The 20,807-nt window shown below is 40.7% G+C and overlaps 1 protein-coding gene across 3 annotated transcripts in view; it reads right to left on the bottom strand.

Moving 5' to 3' along the window:
• si:dkeyp-9d4.3 (caskin-1) overlaps positions 1–20,807 on the bottom strand; it is a 92,431-nt gene that overhangs the window by 50,789 nt on the left and 20,835 nt on the right. For all 3 annotated transcript variants that reach the window (XM_034188936.1, XM_034188937.1, XM_034188938.1), the window contains exons 2-7: positions 20,591–20,642; positions 19,525–19,622; positions 3,577–3,722; positions 3,377–3,472; positions 3,173–3,294; positions 1,396–1,504 (exon numbers count right to left, since the gene is read on the bottom strand). In XM_034188936.1, the coding sequence (XP_034044827.1) occupies positions 1,396–1,504; positions 3,173–3,294; positions 3,377–3,472; positions 3,577–3,722; positions 19,525–19,622; positions 20,591–20,642 (623 nt within the window). The remainder of the gene's footprint in view (positions 1–1,395; positions 1,505–3,172; positions 3,295–3,376; positions 3,473–3,576; positions 3,723–19,524; positions 19,623–20,590; positions 20,643–20,807) is intronic.

Below are 20,807 nucleotides of genomic sequence, written 5' to 3' on the forward strand. Positions count from 1 at the left end.
GTGACTGAATTCTATGGAGTTACGGGCAGAGTTGGGTAGGATTACTTTGAAATGTAATCCAAAAGTAATCAGATTACAAGTAATCCAAATCTATGTACATACATACATGTAATCCACATGTATTCTTGCACAGTAATCCTACCCAACCTTTGTTATGGGATAAAAACAGCAAGAATGGTGACAAAGGTCAGTTTCATTTTGTACAGGGGTCAAAAGTTAATGTTGTTCCAATTTTGGTAAAAAGTGATGCAAATTACTAGTTGAGTTAATGGTTTTAAAAAAGAGTAGTTTGTACCATGTATCATCCTTACTTATCACGTTACGGGGTAACATATGCCACATGTCATAGAATCCAATAGATGTAGACCTTGTTTGACCTTTACTTTGGAGACCAAGCATTCAACACTGTCAGAACTATTCCATTTATTAATCCTATTAGCTCAACCAATAATAACAACAACAATGCTAAAATACCAACCACACACACAATTAATGTGTCCATCATTGAGTTGAGTCCTCCACCACTATATGCACCAACATTCCCATGGCCATTTTATGCTGATTTTATGACAGTTATGCCAAAGTTAGGGCACTGCGTTTTGTAGTGCAATATATGGACTTTTTCATCTTTGTTTATACAGCCAATAAATTAAACAAACTTTATGTATGTATGTGTGTGTGTGTGTGTGTGTGTGTGTGTGTGTGTGTGTGTGTGTGTGTGTGCGTGTATAATAGATTTTCAACTTAGTTTGTGTCCCGAGCCCAATAGGCTCCACAGTATACAAGAAACTTATTATGCTTGGTTTTAAGCTGTTTTTTAACACCAGTGTTATTCCACACAGGAGTTCACGTTGGCCCCGTATGACTTGTATTTACAATATATTCCCCTTCGTGTACACCCCAGCTGTGTGTGTGTGTTGCATAGACATATACAGTATGTTGCGGAAGTGTAAAATGTGTGGTTTCATACCTAAATTTTGCTTGTAACAGGGACTTTCCAACAGTGGTCACAGAATTGTTGGACTTTAAGGATGTTTTTCATGAAACTCCAACGATGTGGCCACTTAAAGGAGATCTACAGATATAATCAATTTGTTTTTTTCTCAATACAACCAATATTACAATATAGTTTCCCATAAATCCCGATAGTAATCAAACTAAAAGCTCCTAAGACTGAAAAATAAGAAACAAAATACTCCCAGCATCCTTTTTTGTCTGAAAGAGGAAAAACTGACTAAATAAAGAAAACGGGTGATTTGAATGCTGCATGACAGGATGGAGAATGCAGATGTACTTCAGATTTGCTCAGCTGAGGAAAGTGAAACGACTTCGATACGCGTCACTGCCTCAGGTTTTGTTGCGGTGTTAAATTGACAGATGGACAAACAGACTTACATCCAGCAGTAGGCGCACTACCTCTGTCTTCCCACAGAGAGCGGCCTGATGCAACGCTGTTCCAGACTCAGACTGTCTGTTGATATCGATGCCAGCTTGAATCAGCAGCCTGCGTACAATCACACAAACAAACTCCATTTTAGTGGATATAATAATAAAGAAGTGGGGCTAGTGCTCGTGATACTTTTCTCTCTGTTTCTGAGTTGAGTTTGGCCAGATTTTTGGTTAGGATTTTTTCCTCATGTTACTTTGGCATAAAGTCAGTTTTAAAGATTCAGATCTTTTGTCCAAAGGGGAAAGAAACAAAAAGAGAAGGGCAGATGATTTGTTTGTTTTATCCAAGTCTGGCCAGCTGTAAATGAAAGTAACTGAGAAAGTGACTGGCAATAGACTGTCGTCCTGTCCAGGGTGAGTCACAGACACTCATCTGCTTCCTGCTCCAGTATTTGGGCACCAGTGGGCCTCAGGCCTACATAGGACTTCTCTTCTTCAAAATAGTTGTTCAATCTCAGATTCTGAAGGAACAATATGATGTAGATCCAAGACAAGCAACAAAGGGCTATCTGTTTAATCATACAAGGAACATCAAGACGTTATTTGAGTCTGCCTTTTTAGTCTACAATATATGTACTCTACATACTTGAAGGCATATGATTATGTCCCTCTTGGAATCTTTTTGTAGGATGGGTTATTAAGTCAAGTCGTATGAAGTTTGGGAGCATGTGCTGGTGCTACCTATCACTGTATCCACCCCACCATGGTACCGCCTTGGGCCTTGAATGGCAACCAGTCATGCAGAAAAAAACTGGTCCATCCCCACCTCTCAAAAGTAACCATTCATCTTCCACAACCAAGTGCAATGTCCCCTTGGTCTTCTCCAGTCACTGGGGTCCTTAACACTGAGGTAACTGTTTGCTGGATCATGCCGAAAGAAGTGAACCATTTGGCCAAGGTGTTGTACCTGATGATCCGTCCCCATGTAAGCAATACTCATCAACTGAGTCTTCATGAGTAAGGGCTTCTTTGACACAAAGCCATTGCAGTGATATCCAAGTATCCTCCAAGGAAACCAAGTCAGATGATGTACAGGATGTCAGGTATCTTTTATACTGGCATTTGGGCTTTGCGTAACTGCAGTGAGAGCTGTACCCACAATCTTCACAAAAAGTAAAAGAAGTTCTCAGTAGGTATTGAACTCTTTCAGGGTTGTGCCTTGACACCAATTCTGTTTGTGATTTAAAAGGGTTGCTTGATGACAAAGGATCTGAGTCAGAAGAAGTAGGTACCAATTTACTGGTTGATCCAAAGACTCTCTTAAAGTCATGAGTTCTTGCTTGTAGCTGAAAGACTGATATCAAGGTGTTAAGCAAACACAATGAGTTTCCATCACACAGTTGAAGTATTTACACATTGACATTCAACGTCCAACATGAGCTCAAAGTAAAACTAGTGCTTCTTTGTGTTGAAATGGGCCAGTTGGAGACGTCAGGCATGTGAGCCCTCTGAACACCTGCCTCTGGGGGTCTTCTGGGTATGTCATACTGAGAGGATTTCCAGGGGTAGATCCCAAAACTCACTGTGGGAATTATATGTCCCATCTGTCATTAAATGTCACAGAAGATTAAGACTGGATAAATCAGATAAACAGAATGCTTTGTGTTGACTATTTCATGGTGCTGGCCAAGTTCAGGGACAAGGCAGTAACTGCACAAAGCGGATAAAGGGGGTGGCCCACATAATGTGCACAATATCTCTTTTAGATTACAGAAGGACTGACCGTATGACGTCAATGTGTCCGTTCTTGGCAGCAAGGTGTAGAGGCGATACACCGTTGGGGTCAGAGGGTTTTGGTTCCAGCATGGCTGCACACATGTTACTGCTGAGTAGAAGCTGTACCACCTAAAAAAGACAAACACACATACAGTATCTGTACATACACCACCTGTTGCTTCAAGATGTTCGTTTTTCAAAAATGACTCACTCCGACACGTCCAAATTCACAGGCGAGATCTAAGGGGGTTTTCCCAGCTGAGTCTGAGATACATGGGTTGGACTGGTGTTGTAGCAGCATCTCCGACTGTAACACAAAAGTATCTTATTTTAAATTGTAAACTGAAACAACAACAGGAATTATACCTGCTATATTAAGCATGCATCATATGCACACACACACAGAGTTACCCCATCATAGTGCCCATGCTGAGCTGAGAGGTGGAGAGGGATCTGTCCCTCATCTGATTGGCCATTGACCGATGAGCCGGCCTTCAGCAGCATTTTCATTGGTTCAGTCTTCCCTTGCCATGCAGCATAGTGTAGAGGGCGCATACCTACAACCAACACACAAAGGTTCCAAACACCTTGACCAGGAGATTTAACCCTGTTCAGGACTTTAGTGAGCACAATATAGAGAAAGCAATTGCCATGGGGTCCAATGGACCCCAAAAGTCCTGAATAGGGTTAAACAGGTCATTATACGATCTTTGGTTAATGTTTTAAGTTCAAATTCAAATTTTATTAATTTGTATAGTGCCAACTCACAACGTGGTCACCTAAAAAAAACACAAAAAAACCCGAACAACATGAATCAGAAGATTAAAAAAAAACCACAATAATCAAATCAAATCAATTTTATTTATATAGCACCAAATCACAACAAACAGTTGCCCAAAGGCGCTTTATATTGCAAGGCAAAGCCATACAATAATTACGGAAAAACCCCAACGGTCAAAACGACCCCCTGTGAGCAAGCACTTGGCGACAGTGGGAAGGAAAAACTCCCTTTTAACAGGAAGAAACCTCCAGCAGAACCGGGCTCAGGGAGGGGCAGTCTTCTGCTGGGACTGGTTGGGGTTGAGGGAGAGAACCAGGAAAAAGACATGCTGTGGAGGGGAGCAGAGATCAATCACTAATGATTAAATGCATAGTGGTGCATACAGAGCAAAAAGAGAAAGAAACACTCAGTGCATCATGGGAACCCCCCAGCAGTCTAAGTCTATAGCAGCATAACTAAGGGATGGTTCAGGGTCACCTGATCCAGCCCTACCTGTTGTGTGGGCCGCTGAAGAGGAGGTACTGCTGGCCCACCACCACCAGAGGGCACCCTGCCTGGAGTGCGGGCTCCAGGCACCAGAGGGCGCTGCCGTCTCACAGGAGCAGCCGGGGTGACAGCTGTCACCTACGACAGCCTAACGGATTATCTTTTGACCATTGAATACTTTTTGCCTTTACACAGAAAGAGAGAAGAACAGCAGGAGACTGTATTTTGGATAAGTACTCACATTCCTGCACTACAGTGTTTTCCTGACGAGAGGTGGAGGTGGTGTTTCCACCATACGTGTTGCTGGGTGCAGACGCACCCACATCTGACTGTTTCTGTTCCTCGCCAGCAGTACCGGATCCGACAAGCGGAGGCAGTGGCCACCTGGGAGTTCGGGACTTGGCGGCTCCAGTATTCCCGGGGTTCGGTGGCGGAGGAAATCGTGTGGTTCCGGTTCTGCTTGGACAGACGTCTCCTATCTTCGAGCCTGCCCACATGACACCTTTGTGATTTGGCTTATTGTCTGATATTGTAATTGGTTGTGTTTGTTGTGCGTGTTTCACAACAGTAAAGTGTTGATATTTGACTTCCTCCATTGTCCGTTCATTTGCGCCCCCTGTTGTGGGTCCTTGTTCCTACACTTTCCCAACACTAACTATAAGCTTTAGCAAAAAGGAAAGTTTTAAGCCTAATCTTAAAAGTAGAGAGGGTGTCTGTCTCCCTGATCCGAATTGGGAGCTGGTTCCACAGGAGAGGAGCCTGAAAGCTGAAGGCTCTGCCTCCCATTCTACTCTTAAAAACCCTAGGAACTACAAGTAAGCCTGCAGTCTGAGAGCGAAGCGCTCTGTTGGGGTGATATGGTACTATGAGGTCCCTAAATAAAAGAATAAAAACATAAAAGATAAAAAGAATAAAAGAAAACATGCAATCACATAAAATACTAATGATAAAACAGGGTAAAAAAATGAGTCTTCAATCTGGATTGTCTCCACAGATCTCCACAGAGTCCGACTGCTGTATCCATACAGGGAGATCGTTCCACAGACCCGGGGCACGATAGAAAAAGGCTCTCTGACACACAGACGTTTTATTCATCCTAGAAACACATAGCAGTTCTGCATCCTGTGAATGCAAGGCCAGAGCTGGTACGTAAGGCTTCACCATGTCAGCCAGGTAGGGAGGTGCCAGTCCCTAAACAATTTTATAGGCTAGTAGCAGCACCTTAAAATCCAATCTCAAAGAGACAGGAAGCCAATGAAGGGATGCCAAAATGTGTGTAATATGGTCAAACCTTCTCCTTCGTGTCAGAAGTCTGGCAGTAGCATTTTGAACTAACTGAAGACCCCTAATGCTGGACTGCGCTAAACCAGAAAATAGAACATTGCAATAGTCCAATCTGGAAGAGACAAATGCATGTATCAGAGTCTCAGTATTAGCTTTCGATAGGATGGGATGAAGCTTCGCTATATTTTGCAGATGGAAGAAAGCAGTCCTCGTAATAATGTGGAGGTCAAAGGACAACGTAGGATCAAAAATTACCCCGAGGTTCCTCATTTTAACCATATGATGTATAACACACAAACCTAAGCTAAGCGCCAGCTGGTCAAATTGATGCCGATGTCTCGCTGGACCAAGAACCATCATTTCAGTCTTATCAGTTTAAAAGTAGGAAGTTACTAGACGTCCAGCTTCTCACTGCTCCAAGGCAATCTTCTAAAGATCACCAGCTGCTCTTATAGCTGGCTGAGATTTGCTTCACTTTGCAACATAAAGTCAGTGCACCTAATCTGATGGACCAGAGCAGCTCCTGCCTGTCACAAGCCGGCGCACCATTCAGAAAAAGTCGGGAAAAGTAATTATTTTCCCAGAGGTCAGTGGACTCTCAGTCCCCTCGGCCCCACTTCCGTTTGGCTCAGGATGCTACAGAGAAGGCACAGCACCCACTCTGTCCTCAATCTCTGATACCTTGGTGTGATTCTTTCTGTGCTTGGCCTGAAAATTGAACATTGTGTTTTGAACCTGCACTCAGGCAAATGTGAAGGAGCCCGGAGTCAAACTGCGCTCCAGAGAATTTTTAACAGATTCAAAATTGGTATGAGGTTAACCAAGTATCCCCGAGTTGTGCTGATCTGTGCCAAGCAGTGTGCCGACCTTCCCCTGGGGACACGCACAAGCCTTGCCAAGGCTCTGCTCGCGAAAACTCGTCACAATTCTCAGCAAGATGTAAGAGCAACTTTGGAAACGATCACTTCTGTAGATAATAATAATCATAATAGTGATTCTGTTTTCATGTCTCTAAGGACTACTGGTCGGCCACGACCCCCATCTGAAAAGAGGAATAGTTTGAGTAAAGTTTATAATTTGAAACCTTAATGATATCTAACTGCAAAATTTGCATTAAAAACTTATTCTGCATGATACCTCTTGAAGCCAACAGCACATACTCAAAGTTGGTGTCTTTTTTTTAGAGGTATTATGTCAAGTTGCAACCTCAAAACATCCTTACTAATCATCACCCTCTATGCACCCTCGCCTGTGGCTGGCATGTCCCACTTTGCATCACCATGTGGACATGGTTTGTTCTCTTGAGTGTTGATATAATAAAGCACTGGATATCGCGTGTTCTGTGAAAAAGCCTGAAGTAATAATATAGTTCTTTCAGTATCATTATCAATCCATAGTAGTTATAATCACGCTGGAAGATAACCCCTGGGTAGCCACAGCAGGTTGGAGGGATTACATATTCCATCTGTTGACATGGAAATCCCAATTCTCACATGTTACTATAGAGATGCCAAAGGGCACCTTCCCTGCGGTTGTGCTGATGCTAAGGGGCTTTGACACTGTCGCTAATCTATGCCTTGGGATTGCTTGATTGGCTGTAGATCCCTCATGTGTTTCACATGTTGCCTCTCAGTTAGCATTTCTTTTGAGTCATTGATTAATGGATGAATATTTTAAATTTGCGAAGAATATGGAACAGGTGAAATGCTTGATCCTGATAAACGTGCTGTTTAATTTGCACGGTCGCCACATTGCTGTTATCTCTGAGGGTAGAGCTTCCTTATCTGAAACTGTGACTTGAAAACACCACATTTTTCCTTGGAAGTTTGGGTGGTGATATGACCTGATATTAATGTCACAGTATTTTGCACTTTTTGGGGTGGTGGCCAAGCAGTTAACTGCTGTTTCCAGTGTGGAAGGTTCCACACTCCATCTGTTGTGGAGTTGCATCAGGAGGAGCATCCAGCATGAAACTTGTGCCCAGTCAGCATACAAATCCACCTGGGGTCTGTTGTAGCAACCCCAAGTGAAACAGTTTATTTACTTAATTTATTTAACCTTTATTTAACCAGGTTAGTCCCATTGAGATTGAGACCTCATTTGCAAAGGAAACCTGGACAATTATAAAGTTTCCATTTCACGTAAACCTGCATGTCTTTAAATGAGAATATATATATATATATATATATATATATACTCAACAAAAATATAAATGCAACACTTTATATATATATATATATATATATATATATATATATATATATATATATATATATATATATATATATATATATATATATGACCCTTTTAATAATTATAGTATTTGAGCAAGAGTTTAACCTGGACTATTTTCATTTACAAATTTGCTTCTTGAAAGATAAAAGCTGGATGAAAAACTTTTTTTCATCCAGAATTTTTTTTTTTTTTACACTTTTACATGACACAAATTGTCAAGAACCAGCTTGCAGTGCCAATGTCTGCTGGTTCACACAACAAAATCATAGTTTAACAATATTTCCACAACTGTTAACTTACAGTAGTGTTCAGAATAATAGTAGTGCTATGTGACTAAAAAGATTAATCCAGGTTTTGAGTACATTTCTTATTGTTACATGGGAAACAAGGTACCAGTAGATTCAGTAGATTCTCACAAATCCAACAAGACCAAGCATTCATGATATGCACACTCTTAAGGCTATGAAATTGGGCTATTAGTAAAAAAAAAAAAAAAAAAAAGTAGAAAAGGGGGTGTTCACAATAATAGTAGTGTGGCATTCAGTCAGTGAGTTTGTCAATTTTGTGGAACAAACAAGTGTGAATCAGGTGTCCCCTATTTAAGGATGAAGCCAGTACCTGTTGAACATGCTTTTCTCTTTGAAAGCCTGAGGAAAATGGGACGTTCAAGACATTGTTCAGAAGAACAGCGTAGTTTGATTAAAAAGTTGATTGGAGAGGGGAAAACCTATACACAGGTGCAAAACATTATAGGCTGTTCATCTACAATGATCTCCAATGCTTTAAAATGCACAAAAAAAAAAAAAAAACAGAGGCGCGTGGAAGAAAACTGAAAACAACCATCAAAATGGATAGAAGAATAACCAGAATGGCAAAGGCTCACCCATTGATCAGCTCCAGGATGATCAAAGACAGTCTGGAGTTACCTGTAAGTGCTGTGACAGTTAGAAGACGCCTGTGTGAAGCTAATTTATTTGCAAGAATCCCCCGCAAAGTCCCTCTGTTAAATAAAAGACATGTGCAGAAGAGGTTACAATTTGCCAAAGAATGCATCAACTGGCCTAAAGAGAAATGGAGGAATATTTTGTGGACTGATGAGAGTAAAATTGTTCTTTTGGGTCCAAGGGCCGCAGACAGTTTGTGAGACGACCCCCAAACTCTGAATTCAAGCCACAGCTCACAGTGAAGACAGTGAAGCATGGTGGTGCAAGCATCATGATATGGGCATGTTTCTCCTACTATGGTGTTGGGCCTATATATCGCATACCAGGTATCATGGATCAGTTTGGATATGTCAAAATACTTGAAGAGGACATGCCCTTGAAATGAGTGTTTCAACAAGACAATGACCCCAAGCACACTACTAAACGAGCAAAATCTTGGTTCCAAACCAACAAAATTAATGTTTTGGAGAGGCCTGCCCAATCCCTGGACCTAAATCCAATTGAGAACTTGTGGGGTGACATCAAAAAAGCTGTTTCTGAAGCAAAACCAAGAAATGTGAATGAATTGTGGAATGTTGTTAAAGAATCTTGGAGTGGAATAACAGCTGAAAGGTGCCACAAGTTGGTTGACTCCATGCCTTGCAGATGTGAAGAAATCATGAAAAACTGTGGTTATACAATTAAATACTAGTTTAGTGATTCACAGGATTGCTATAAAAGCAGTTTGAACATAATAGTTTTGAGTTTGTAGTGTCAACAGCAGATGCTACTGTTATTGTGAACACCCCCTTTTCTACTTTTTTTTTTACTAATAGCCCAATTTCATAGCCTTAACTGTGTGCATATCATGAATGCTTGGTCTTGTTGGATTTGTGAGAATCTACTGAATCTACTGGTACCTTGTTTCCCATGTAACAATAAGAAATATACTCAAAACCTGGATTAATCTTTTTAGTCACATAGCACTACTATTATTCTGAACACTACTGTATGTCTTGTTAATTCTACCTGGTTCTTATTGTAATACTGTCCCTTACAAAATACAAAGTCAAAGTATTCCTCAGTTTGAATTTGTTCAAAGCCATGTTGAAAAACAGGCCTGGGTACCCAGAGATGCAGCCCACAGAGGGGCTCCATCTTCTGAGAGACCCCGAACATAGGCAACAAGTAGTTTTTATAAAAGATAATGTAGGCGGTACAGTGGGTGGGTTTTATTCCTGCTACACCTAACCTTATTGGCTCACGTAGATAGAGGAGAAACCCCGCCCCTTGTCTTCTGCACACAGTTGTTCAGTACCCAGTGGAACCTAACTCCTTTGTTTGTGATCAGACGAAAACCACTTCAGGCCAGTTGACATACTCAAACAGATAACTAAAACTCACTAAAAAATAGAACCATTTAAGCATAGAAAATACTTGATATAGTAAAAAAAAAATTAAATATAATAACAAACACAGATACAGAACAGTCTTCATGTGAAAATAACTTTATAGCCAGTTGCATCTATAAGAAAAGTAATTACTAGGTGTTATAACTCACGTGGAGTCAAAACGCCTCAGTGGAGCTTTGCTAATCAGAGCTGTGGATGAACCAAACTGATTGATTTCCAAATTAATGTATATTTGGCCTTATTTTTGGCTATTTCATCTGCATTATTATTTGTTGGTGTCATAGTTTTTCTGGCTTGGCGGGGATCCTTGTTGGCCTGATTTGCCGTGGTGTTGGCGGTATTGCCCAATCCATATTGTGGCACGCTTTCACACTGGTGATGAGTAAGACACCAGTGTACCGCCAATCCCAACTATGTAGTTGCAGTAACATCACTGTCCATCCTTTGTCATGACTATAACAGAGCATTCAGTCTCAGTACCCCTCCAGGAATTACAGTTTTGCTCTACTTGACATGTGTGTAACCCTTGTTGTCCCTCAGCGCAGAAGTGGGAAACGCGCACTCAATGGACATCTGTGACAAACTGATCACAGACTAAGGGGGAAAACTAAAAACTCATATAGGAGAATGTTGCATGCAAACATTGCAGCTCATCCCGCTGATGGAGCTGTGCAGGAAGCACAAAAAAGCAGCAGGGATCCATCCCCTCTGGGCGTCTCAAACCAGAATACATTGCACAGTGCTTTGTAGCAGCGGCTACGAGGAGCAGTAGGTGGTCCATGTTTACCCGGACAGCAACCCAAGTGGTCCAATAATGAGCTACTTCACTGTATGCTGGAAGAGGCTCTCCTCCTAGGTATTATGGGAACTCCTGACTTCCAGTGAAATCTTGGAAGGATAATAATGTGGACGTTACCGGAGAAACAGTATTCAAGTCTTGTTTACGAGATGTATTAGCAAACAACTTCCAGACAGCCTCAAATGAACAGAAACCATTTTATCATTTTAGTGGTTCGGTGTGTGTGTGTGTATATGGGGGAGACACGTAAGGCAGGTCTTCACTGGATGTGAAGGCTAAGGTAAGAACTGAGCTAGGCTAGTTCAGGCAGCAGGAATATTGGAATAGTCTATTCCAGGAATTCTTCAGAAAAGGTACTGACTAATTTCTTTGACAGACGTCAATACAATGTTTCATCCTAAGGGCCCTGTCCCACTGGCGTTTAGAAGGATTTGTGTATGGATTGCGCACACAGTTGACCCATATTCACCAAACATCCGCAATATCCGTATAACATCCGTGTATGAGGTGGCCGTCATCCGAACACGCCCGTGATCATCCGCAGAGGCACACATGTCTGCAGCCAGGATTTTTGAGCTGTTCAAAAATCTGGATGTGGATAACATCTGCCTTACATACTCCATATATACTCAATTCATACACAGTACATACTCACTCTATGCGCTGTATATCTGCCTTTAACCGCTGATATCTGCAACTGACAGGGGTTTGCGGCTTGGCAGCGGACCGGGACAGTGTGTAAAACAGATATATTGCGTGCCCATCATGTCCACATCACAAACTAAAATAAGTTGTAGCGAATGCATACAAATTGGCCACGAATAAAGCATTGTTATTACATCTGCTTTGCAGCTGATTTGCGGACAATCTCTGAATGCATAACAAACACGTCACGTAAACCCAAAGTGTGGCAGAAAGCGACATACCTGCCAGTCAGTGCCAGTCCGGCTGTGTAAATCCACAAAGACGTAATAGCTGCTGCAATCCAGGACTTTTATTTAACACCAACAAAAGGAAGAGTTGCTGTTTATCCACAACTCACTTAAAAAAACAACAACAACAACAACAAAAAACAACACCGTCTCACACCCCGAGCAGCTTCCCCCGTCCCGCTCCCTAAACTCATGAACAGTTAACCCTCGCATGACAAAATGAACAAACTCTGTGATCAACTTGTCCAAGTCCAGCAAATGCTCCAGAGGCTGTACTGTTGGTGTGAATAGTGATGCTGATGACCCGAGTGCGCTTATTTTATGACTGCAATGCAGATGCCGTGCACGCGCAACACGTGCGCGATGCATTCATAATACACCCGTAATACTGCTGTGATAATCTCAATGTGTCGGATCAGTTTCCTCACTACATGCGTTATATAACTGTGATTGTTCATCATATATTTGCAATATATTATTAATATATCCGTAATTCATACTGGGACATTTGTCATTTTTGGCCATTTTTGTTGTGGACGACAACGAATGCCCGCAATTTGTATACTCAATGCATGCGCAATTAATCCTCTCCCCAGTGGGACAGGGCCCTAAAATTTTGAGGGCTCAGATGATTGTTGTGTTCTTGTTTTCCTGTTTTTTTATTTCTGATTTTTTGGGGGGTAGACCCCCACTGGATATCCAGGTTTTGGCATCTTTTTGTAGATGATCATTTCCTTCAGGGTTCAGATGTCCAAAAATAAATTTTACAAATGTGTTTGATGGAGTCTGGAAGAGGATGTGGTTCTTTCATGGAAAATAATCTTCTACGTGAAGGATTGGTGTTTGGAATGGTGAAGAGAGAGCTGGGGAACACATCCTTTCAAGCTTTGACTGTAAGATGTTTACAAAGTTCTCACTATAAGCTATGAGATGATGGACCAAGAATCAGAATGTACAGTCGCTGCAGTCAGCTGGTATCCCAATAAACTGGTCAGTGATTTCAGTTATATTCATGTTGTTCTTTCCTCATGCACACCTCTGTTTAGAAGCAATACTGGTAAAACTGAGAGGAGGGAGAGTGCTCCAGGAAGGATTATATCCCATTTGTCCTGGGAGTTCTGCAACCTGCCCATATGAGAGTGTACAGAAACAAAACCTAATTGGTCGGCATACTATTGAATTCATGATTCATGCTCTTAAACTGTGATACATTTTTCAGCTGTGGCTGGTGTTGAAGCCCAAATGGTTTCTTTTGCCTGTACCTGGATCACTGTGTGCAACCTGCACAAATTAAAATAATGGCACCTTATTGGTCATGCAGTGTTTGGCATTTCTCTGTAATTCATTCTTTTAGAAGATGACCCTCCTTGATGAGCCTGGACAAGTTAAATTGTTAAGACAAGTCAGCCTTTATTTGTTGTTCTTGGTTTACTTGTATTTGTATTTGTGAACATGCCCCTTTTTGACAAGTGTAGATTATTAGTGATAATTATATAACGTCAAAATAGATCCTTGTCATTTGATTGGTGGTTTGTATATCACATGATATGGATCATTCATATCATTTGCCATTTTGTTCCATTTATGGTGCAATTTTGGTTCTGTTTAGCGTGCAATTTTGGGTTGGTTCTATACGTTTTGTGCTATTGCACGCCGCAACCACTGCGTACTCACACTAGCTGTGACGGCAGTTGACGGCACTTGTCTTAAAAACAAACATGGCGGAGTTTGTTTTATTGACGGTGCTAATTCTTCTAACACACACACACACACACACACACACACACACACACACACACACACACACACACACACACACACACACACACACACACACACACACACACACACACACACACACACAAAAACAAATCCAGTAAGCAGTATTCCATCTGGAGGCGTTTGTAGTATTCGCTGGGATGTCTCTCGCTGAGGTAGAAGCGCTGCCAGATGAAGAGCTCGAGAAATTTCTGTCACAAGTTTTTGCTGGACTGAGGAAAGAAGATGGCAGTTTGTACACAAAGACGTCAGTGCACAGCATCAGGTGCAGACTACATCATCAGTATTGTTTTTGAACAGTCTGACTGTTTTTGAAAGTTTGGGGTTTCTGTTTATCTCTGCTCACTCACTGCATTGTACACGGTACCTGCATAGGCTCTTCCAAAGCCTTGGAATCAGGAGCCTAGGGCAGTCTGTTGACAATGGTGTTTTTGTGGATACGTTTAATTTCACACACACTGAACATTACAGCGCGGCATGGATTAGTTAAGGCTGCACAGCAAGAAGGTCCTGAGTTCAATTCCACCAATGCCCAGTTCCTTTCTGTGTGGGGTAAGGGTCAAAGTTGTCCCTGGGTGGGTTTCCTTGGGGCACTTCCATCTACCATCAAAAACACACACTTTGGACTGGGAGTACAGATTCAAAATAGCCAATGGGTAATTTTTGCCACATTTAAAGTCAGTAAGTATGTCAGTAAGTATGTGGACAGTGGCCATTTTTTCCTATCTTTGCTTCTGTACACCACCACAATGGAATTAAAATGAAACACTCAAGATGCGCTTGTAGTGTAAACCAAATATAAGGATTATTTTTAATATAAATGATCATTTTTACAGTCACTCTTCAGACAAGTCAGAGGATGATGACATGAACATTTCAATCTGTGTGTGCATAGTAAATCTGTATGGAGTGGGCAGTTCTCAAAAAGTGAGTGACTGTGCAAGAAGGAGACCAGTGAAGAAAGCGACTAAAAAACACCCAGACATCTCTGAACTACAACCCCTGGCAAAAATTATGGAATCACCGGCCTCGGAGGATGTTCATTCAGTTGTTTAATTTTGTAGAAAAAAAGCAGATCACAGACATGACACAAAACTAAAGTCATTTCAAATGGCAACTTTCTGGCTTTAAGAAACACTATAAGAAATCAAGAAAAAAATATTATGGCAGTCAGTAACGGTTACTTTTTTAGACCAAGCAGAGGAAAAAAATATGGAATCACTCAATTCTGAGGAAAAAAATTATGGAATCACCCTGTAAATTTTCATGCCCCAAATTAACACCTGCATCAAATCAGATCTGCTCGTTGACATTGACCCTATGCCATGACATTGACCCTATGTGTCTTTTTGCAAGGAATGTTTTCACAGTTTTTGCTCTATGGCAAGATGCATTATCATCTTGAAAAATGATTTCATCATCCTCAAACATCCTTTCAATTGTCCAAAATATCAACGTAAACTTGTGCATTTATTGATGATGTAATGACAGCCATCTCCCCAGTGCCTTTACCTGACATGCAGCCCCATATCATCAATGACTGTGGAAATTTACATGTTCTCTTCAGGCAGTCATCTTTATAAATCTCATTGGAACGGCACCAAACAAAAGTTCCAGCATCATCACCTTGTCCAATGCAGATTCGAGATTCATCACTGAATATGACTTTCACCCAGTCATCCAGAGTCCACGATTGCTTTTCCTTAGCCCATTGTAACCAGGTTTTTTTCTGTTTAGGTGTTAATGATGGCTTTCGTTTAGCTTTTCTGTATGTAAATCCCATTTCCTTTAGGCGGTTTCTTACAGTTCGGTCATAGACGTTGACTCCAGTTTCCTCCCATTTGTTCCTCATTTGTTTTGTTGTGCATTTTTCGATTTTTGAGACATATTGCTTTAGGTTTTCTGTCTTGACGATTTGATGTCTTCCTTGGTCTACCAGTATGTTTGCCTTTAACAACCTTCTCATGTTTGTATTTGGTCCAGAGTTTAGACACAGCTGACTGTGAACAACCAACATCTTTTGCAACATTGCATGATGATTTACCCTCTTTTAAGAGTTTGATAATCCTCTCCTTTGTTTCAATTGACATCTCTCGTGTTGGAGCCATGATTCATGTCAGTCCACTTGGTGCAACAGCTCTCCAAGGTGTGATCACTCCTTTTTAGATGCAGACTAACGAGCAGATTTGATTTGATGCAGGTGTTAGTTTTGGGGATGAAAATTTACAGGGTGATTCCATAATTTTTTCCTCAGAATTGAGTGATTCCATTTTTTTTCCCTCTGCTTGGCCTAAAAAAGTAACCATTACTGACTGCCACAATCTTTTTTTCTTGATTTCTTATAGTGTTTCTTAAAGCCAAAAAGTTGCCATTTGAAATGACTTTAGTTTTGTGTCATGTCTGTGATCTGCTTTTTTTCTACAAAATTAAACAACTGAATGAACATCCTCCGAGGCTGGTGATTCCATAATTTTTGCCAGGGGTTGTAGTTACAGGCTTCCGTGGTTGTGACTCGAGAATCTGGGCCAATTCTGTCTGTTGCATCACCAGTCAAAGTCAGAATTGTCAAAACTTTGACAGTTCTGACTTTTGACAGTTCTGCATTGTTCTTTTGTTCTGTTTTATCAGGACCTGTTGAATGCTGTACGCTTCTTAATGTGCACTGTGTGTGTTGAAATGAACCAAAACACATTACTTATAAGGGGGCAACCACATCAAGAGATATTTGCTGCATTTTTACCACTGAGCTCTGCTGTCCTTTAAAGCTACAGTGTGTAGGACTAGGTGTCACCTAGTGGTGACATTGGAGATTGCATTACACTGTCACTGGTCATGATTTTGTTTCCCGTCATGTTTTTTGCTTCTATGGCGATGTGCATTCATCCTTCTCTTGTGACAAGCAATATGTAAGATCCCAATACGTCATAATAAAATTGAGGCGTCTCAAACTTGCCACCTACACTAGCAACTACGCAACAAACACTATTCCTCTTATCTTCTCTTCAGTCTACTATCTGAGCTGAAAAATATAAACGAGTAAGTATTAGCAGGAGATGGTAATGGTAGAATTTTTTTTTTTTCCCAAATATGCTTACATCCACTTCAGAGATTGTGCATTGTGTAATTTGGGAGATATTTCATATAGGAAGTGGGTGTCTACCATGACAAAAAAAAACCCACCCCATGCAAAAAAGAAAACGGCAATATATATGCTGTAATTTTAACATCTTTCAAAATATTAGAATGTAATTGTTTTGTCTTCATGATTAGTTTTGATGAACCCTGCATTGAACACAACATTCAAGTTTATGATATATAATGCTCTTGACTTGGTAGTACTTGTTTTAGAGAAGTCAAAAAAGCTACATAATTACTGATATTATTACAGTGATCATGAAATTACACATGTAATTTCAAGTCACAGCATGGCAAGTTGTAGTAAATCAAGTGTCATGGCCAAGTCAAAAACAAGATCTCAGGCTAAAGAATTTGATAAAACCTTTGACAATGGTTTATGTTTTTAAAGTTTTTGAAGAGCATGGCTTCCTCCTAAATTCTGTTATTCACACAGTGGGCCTCATGTATCAACGTTGCGCACTTGTGGCATAAATTTACGGTGTAAATTTGAAGTACACCAAAGTTGGCGTGACATGTATCAAGCAGTGCGCACCTGCCCATTTCCGGCGTACGCCTGACGTCACCTTGATAAATGCGGCGGGTGAAAACAATCGTAATTTAATAAACACGCCTATAAATATTCAGACTCCGCTTCAGACACACCCTCATTTTACGACATGGAAGCCAGGTAGACGGCAAAGAAAAAGAACTTCACCAATCACGACGCGTGCCAATAGAGCGTCAAAAGCGGCCGTTGCATCAATTGTTTTGTAGTATAATCAAAAAAGTGTTACAGTGGTCCCTCATTTATCGCGGGAGTTACTTTCTAAAAATAGTCCGCAAAAAGCGAAGTCCGCGACGTAGTCAGCGTTATTTTTTTTTTTTACAATTATTATAGACGTTTTAAAGCTGTAAAAACCCTGTAAAACCAATTTATACACTTTTCTCAATCAGGCATTAACATTTTCTCAATTTTCTCTCGTGTATAAACACTCCAAGTTCAAACCTTAGTAGAAAAATAAGACCAAACTGTTTTCAGGCCCAAACATTTGTTTGAGAAATAAAAATAAAACATTTTCCTATAAATAATTATGATGGCTTTTAGAACTAACAAATTTAATTTTAACGATCAACGTACGAGGTTGGACACATAAGAAATTATTAATAGTGACTGACCAGTATTTCACAGATCGCGCCTCTGCGTTCTGACGCCGCGCCTTTTTCCACTCACACCTGGCTGCAGGTGTCTGTTTCCGAGTGACAAACACAGTTATGAGTAGTTGTTGGGGCTCTTTTTTCTTCTGGGTGAGAAGATTCTTATAAACAGACACGCAGAACACAGAACACTGTAAAAAAAAAAAAAAAAAGCATGCAAAATTGGACTAAAAACTCCGTGAAACGGCGAGGCCGCGAAAGGTGAACCGCGTTATAGCGAGGGACCACTGTATTCTCTTTTCACATGTCAATAATTCTTGACATGTGGATATTTGCTCGCTCAATTAATAAGACACGCCTAATTTTTCAAATATCTTTATTCTTAAGATGTATTTCTTTATTTATTTTATTGTAACAAACGAATGGAGACGACACAACCTGATTGCAGCACAGGCGAAGGGAATGACAACACTACAGTTGTAATTATCAATTTCATTGTCTAAAACGATCACACCACATAAAGTTAAGCTCAGCGCTGCTCTGGCTCCAGACTCTGGAGAAAAAGGCGAGCAGCGCTTTCTTTGCGGTCAGCGCTGTGGCCACGGATCGTGCTCGATAGACCAGCAATCCCGCAAAAGCGGGATTTGTATTGATTATTATGTAGTATAATCAGGAAAGTGTTATTTATGTAACATATGCATTGATTTGTATAATGGCACTGTTTATCATGTTGATCAGTTTCATTTTTATGTGGATTCCAGCGCTGGTTCATTTTGGTGTATAATTTACACCACCTCTCGACCTGGTGTATATTTTCAGTGCAGCGTACGCCAATGACCACATTGATAAATGCCAAGTAGCGCAGCCGTTTTGGCATACACCCCATATACGCTCAAATATCGCCGTACGCACGTTGATACATGAGGCCCAGTGTGACTAAAATAAAACCTTTGACAATGGTTTATGTTTTTAAAGTTTTTGAAGAGCATGGCCTCCTCCTAAGTTCTGTTATTCACACAGTGTGACTGAAATAAAACCTTTGACATTCGTTTATGGTTTTAAAGTTTTTGAAGAGCATGGACAAACTTTACACATAGTGGAATAGCCAGATAATTGAAAATAGACCATACGGGTGGAGGGTTATTTTCAAGATATAGGATTAATTTTGATGCCAAAATGCTGGTATTAATATTATGTATCATTTCCCAAGTGGATGTATTGAAATTCTAACTTGTGATTTTACCACCTCCTGCTATAAGTATGTCCTTTATGGGCTACTGTACCAACATGGGGGCATCCAAATATGAAGCTCATGAAAACATTGATTCGTGGTTGCAGGTGTGCTGCACTAATGAACAGATGGAGATGAACGCTGTATTCCATTTCTACTGTAGCATTAAGGGTTAACAAATAAAAAAGTTGCAGTGACATTACTGGATTCTTATTTATCAAATACCTTTATTGTCCTTGATGTCGACAGCTGACTGGGCTTCCAGCAGCAGAGAGATCATCTCCTTGTTACCACTCAGAGCAGCGTGATGCAGCGGTGACAACCTTCACACACAAACACACCGCATGTGAAAAAAAAAAGCATATTCAGACGTGTGTGTAGGAACTTTGCTGTGATAATCTTCAGCGTAGAGCAGCTCCGCCCCTCAGCTCTGTGTGAGAGACAGCAGGAGCAAAATGACCTACTTCCATTAATAAGCACTCTACCCTGGAGCCCAGCTTACACACAGTGTGTGTGTGTGTGTGTGTGTGTGTGTGTGTGTGTGTGTGTGTGTGTGTGTGTGTGTGTGTGTGTGTGTGTGTGTGTGTGTGTGTGTGTGTGTGTCTAATGGATCCCTGGTGAATTTAGGGGCCGGCCCCTGGAGCCAAATCAACCAATCGTCAGTCATTACACAAAGAGTTGTATCCAATTATCTGATTCCAATCAGCATAACACAAAAGCTTTATTATTCGATGGAGCCAAATCCAACAGAAACACAATCCAAGCGTGTGCACATATAACGCACAACCGGATGTGAAACCTAACCAGACATGAAATCTAAACATCTACACTTAACCCTGGCAAAGGAGGGGAATTTTCGATCATATGGACTTTTGTAGAGTTTTCAGTGCAGATGCATCACCAGTGAATGAACAAAAGCAGAAAACTTTTTCACATCAACACACCTCAAGATTTTTTAGAGCAGATTTCAAATAAATTTGGCAAAGAAGACTTTTAAGAGTCTGAGGTTGATCTGAATTGTAATGCGCATCCAGGTTCATTTTTAATTAAGATATAATGTATCTTTCTGTCTGGTTTCCATGTCATTTGTAGCTCTGTGAAACAGTGCCCGCTACTGGCACGTCAGCAGAGTGGAGAAATTTTACAAATAAAAGCTTCACCCTGAAATAATAATAATAATAATAATAATAATAATAATTGCTGCAGTTTTGCAAAGGTATAAAGAGGAAAACGTGAATAACACTGAAAAAGAAATAAAAGCATGATGTGATAAAGAGTGGTGGTTACTCACCCGTCTGCATCTTGGATGTTGACGTTCACCCTCTTTGTTGCACCGAGGAGCTCTTAAAAAAAAAAAACAGAAAAAAGGAGAGAGAGAAACCAACTCATTATCTAAACAGTCCAAATTTAAACCTATTCAGAATTCAGTGGCTGATTTATTCTGTTTGCTGCAAGGAAGTGAAAAATTTAATGCTCCCTTTGTTGCAGTCAGATTCATAATTTTGTGA

Source organism: Thalassophryne amazonica, chromosome 15 (genome assembly GCF_902500255.1).
Source record: "Thalassophryne amazonica chromosome 15, fThaAma1.1, whole genome shotgun sequence".
Lineage (NCBI taxonomy): Eukaryota > Metazoa > Chordata > Actinopteri > Batrachoidiformes > Batrachoididae > Thalassophryne > Thalassophryne amazonica.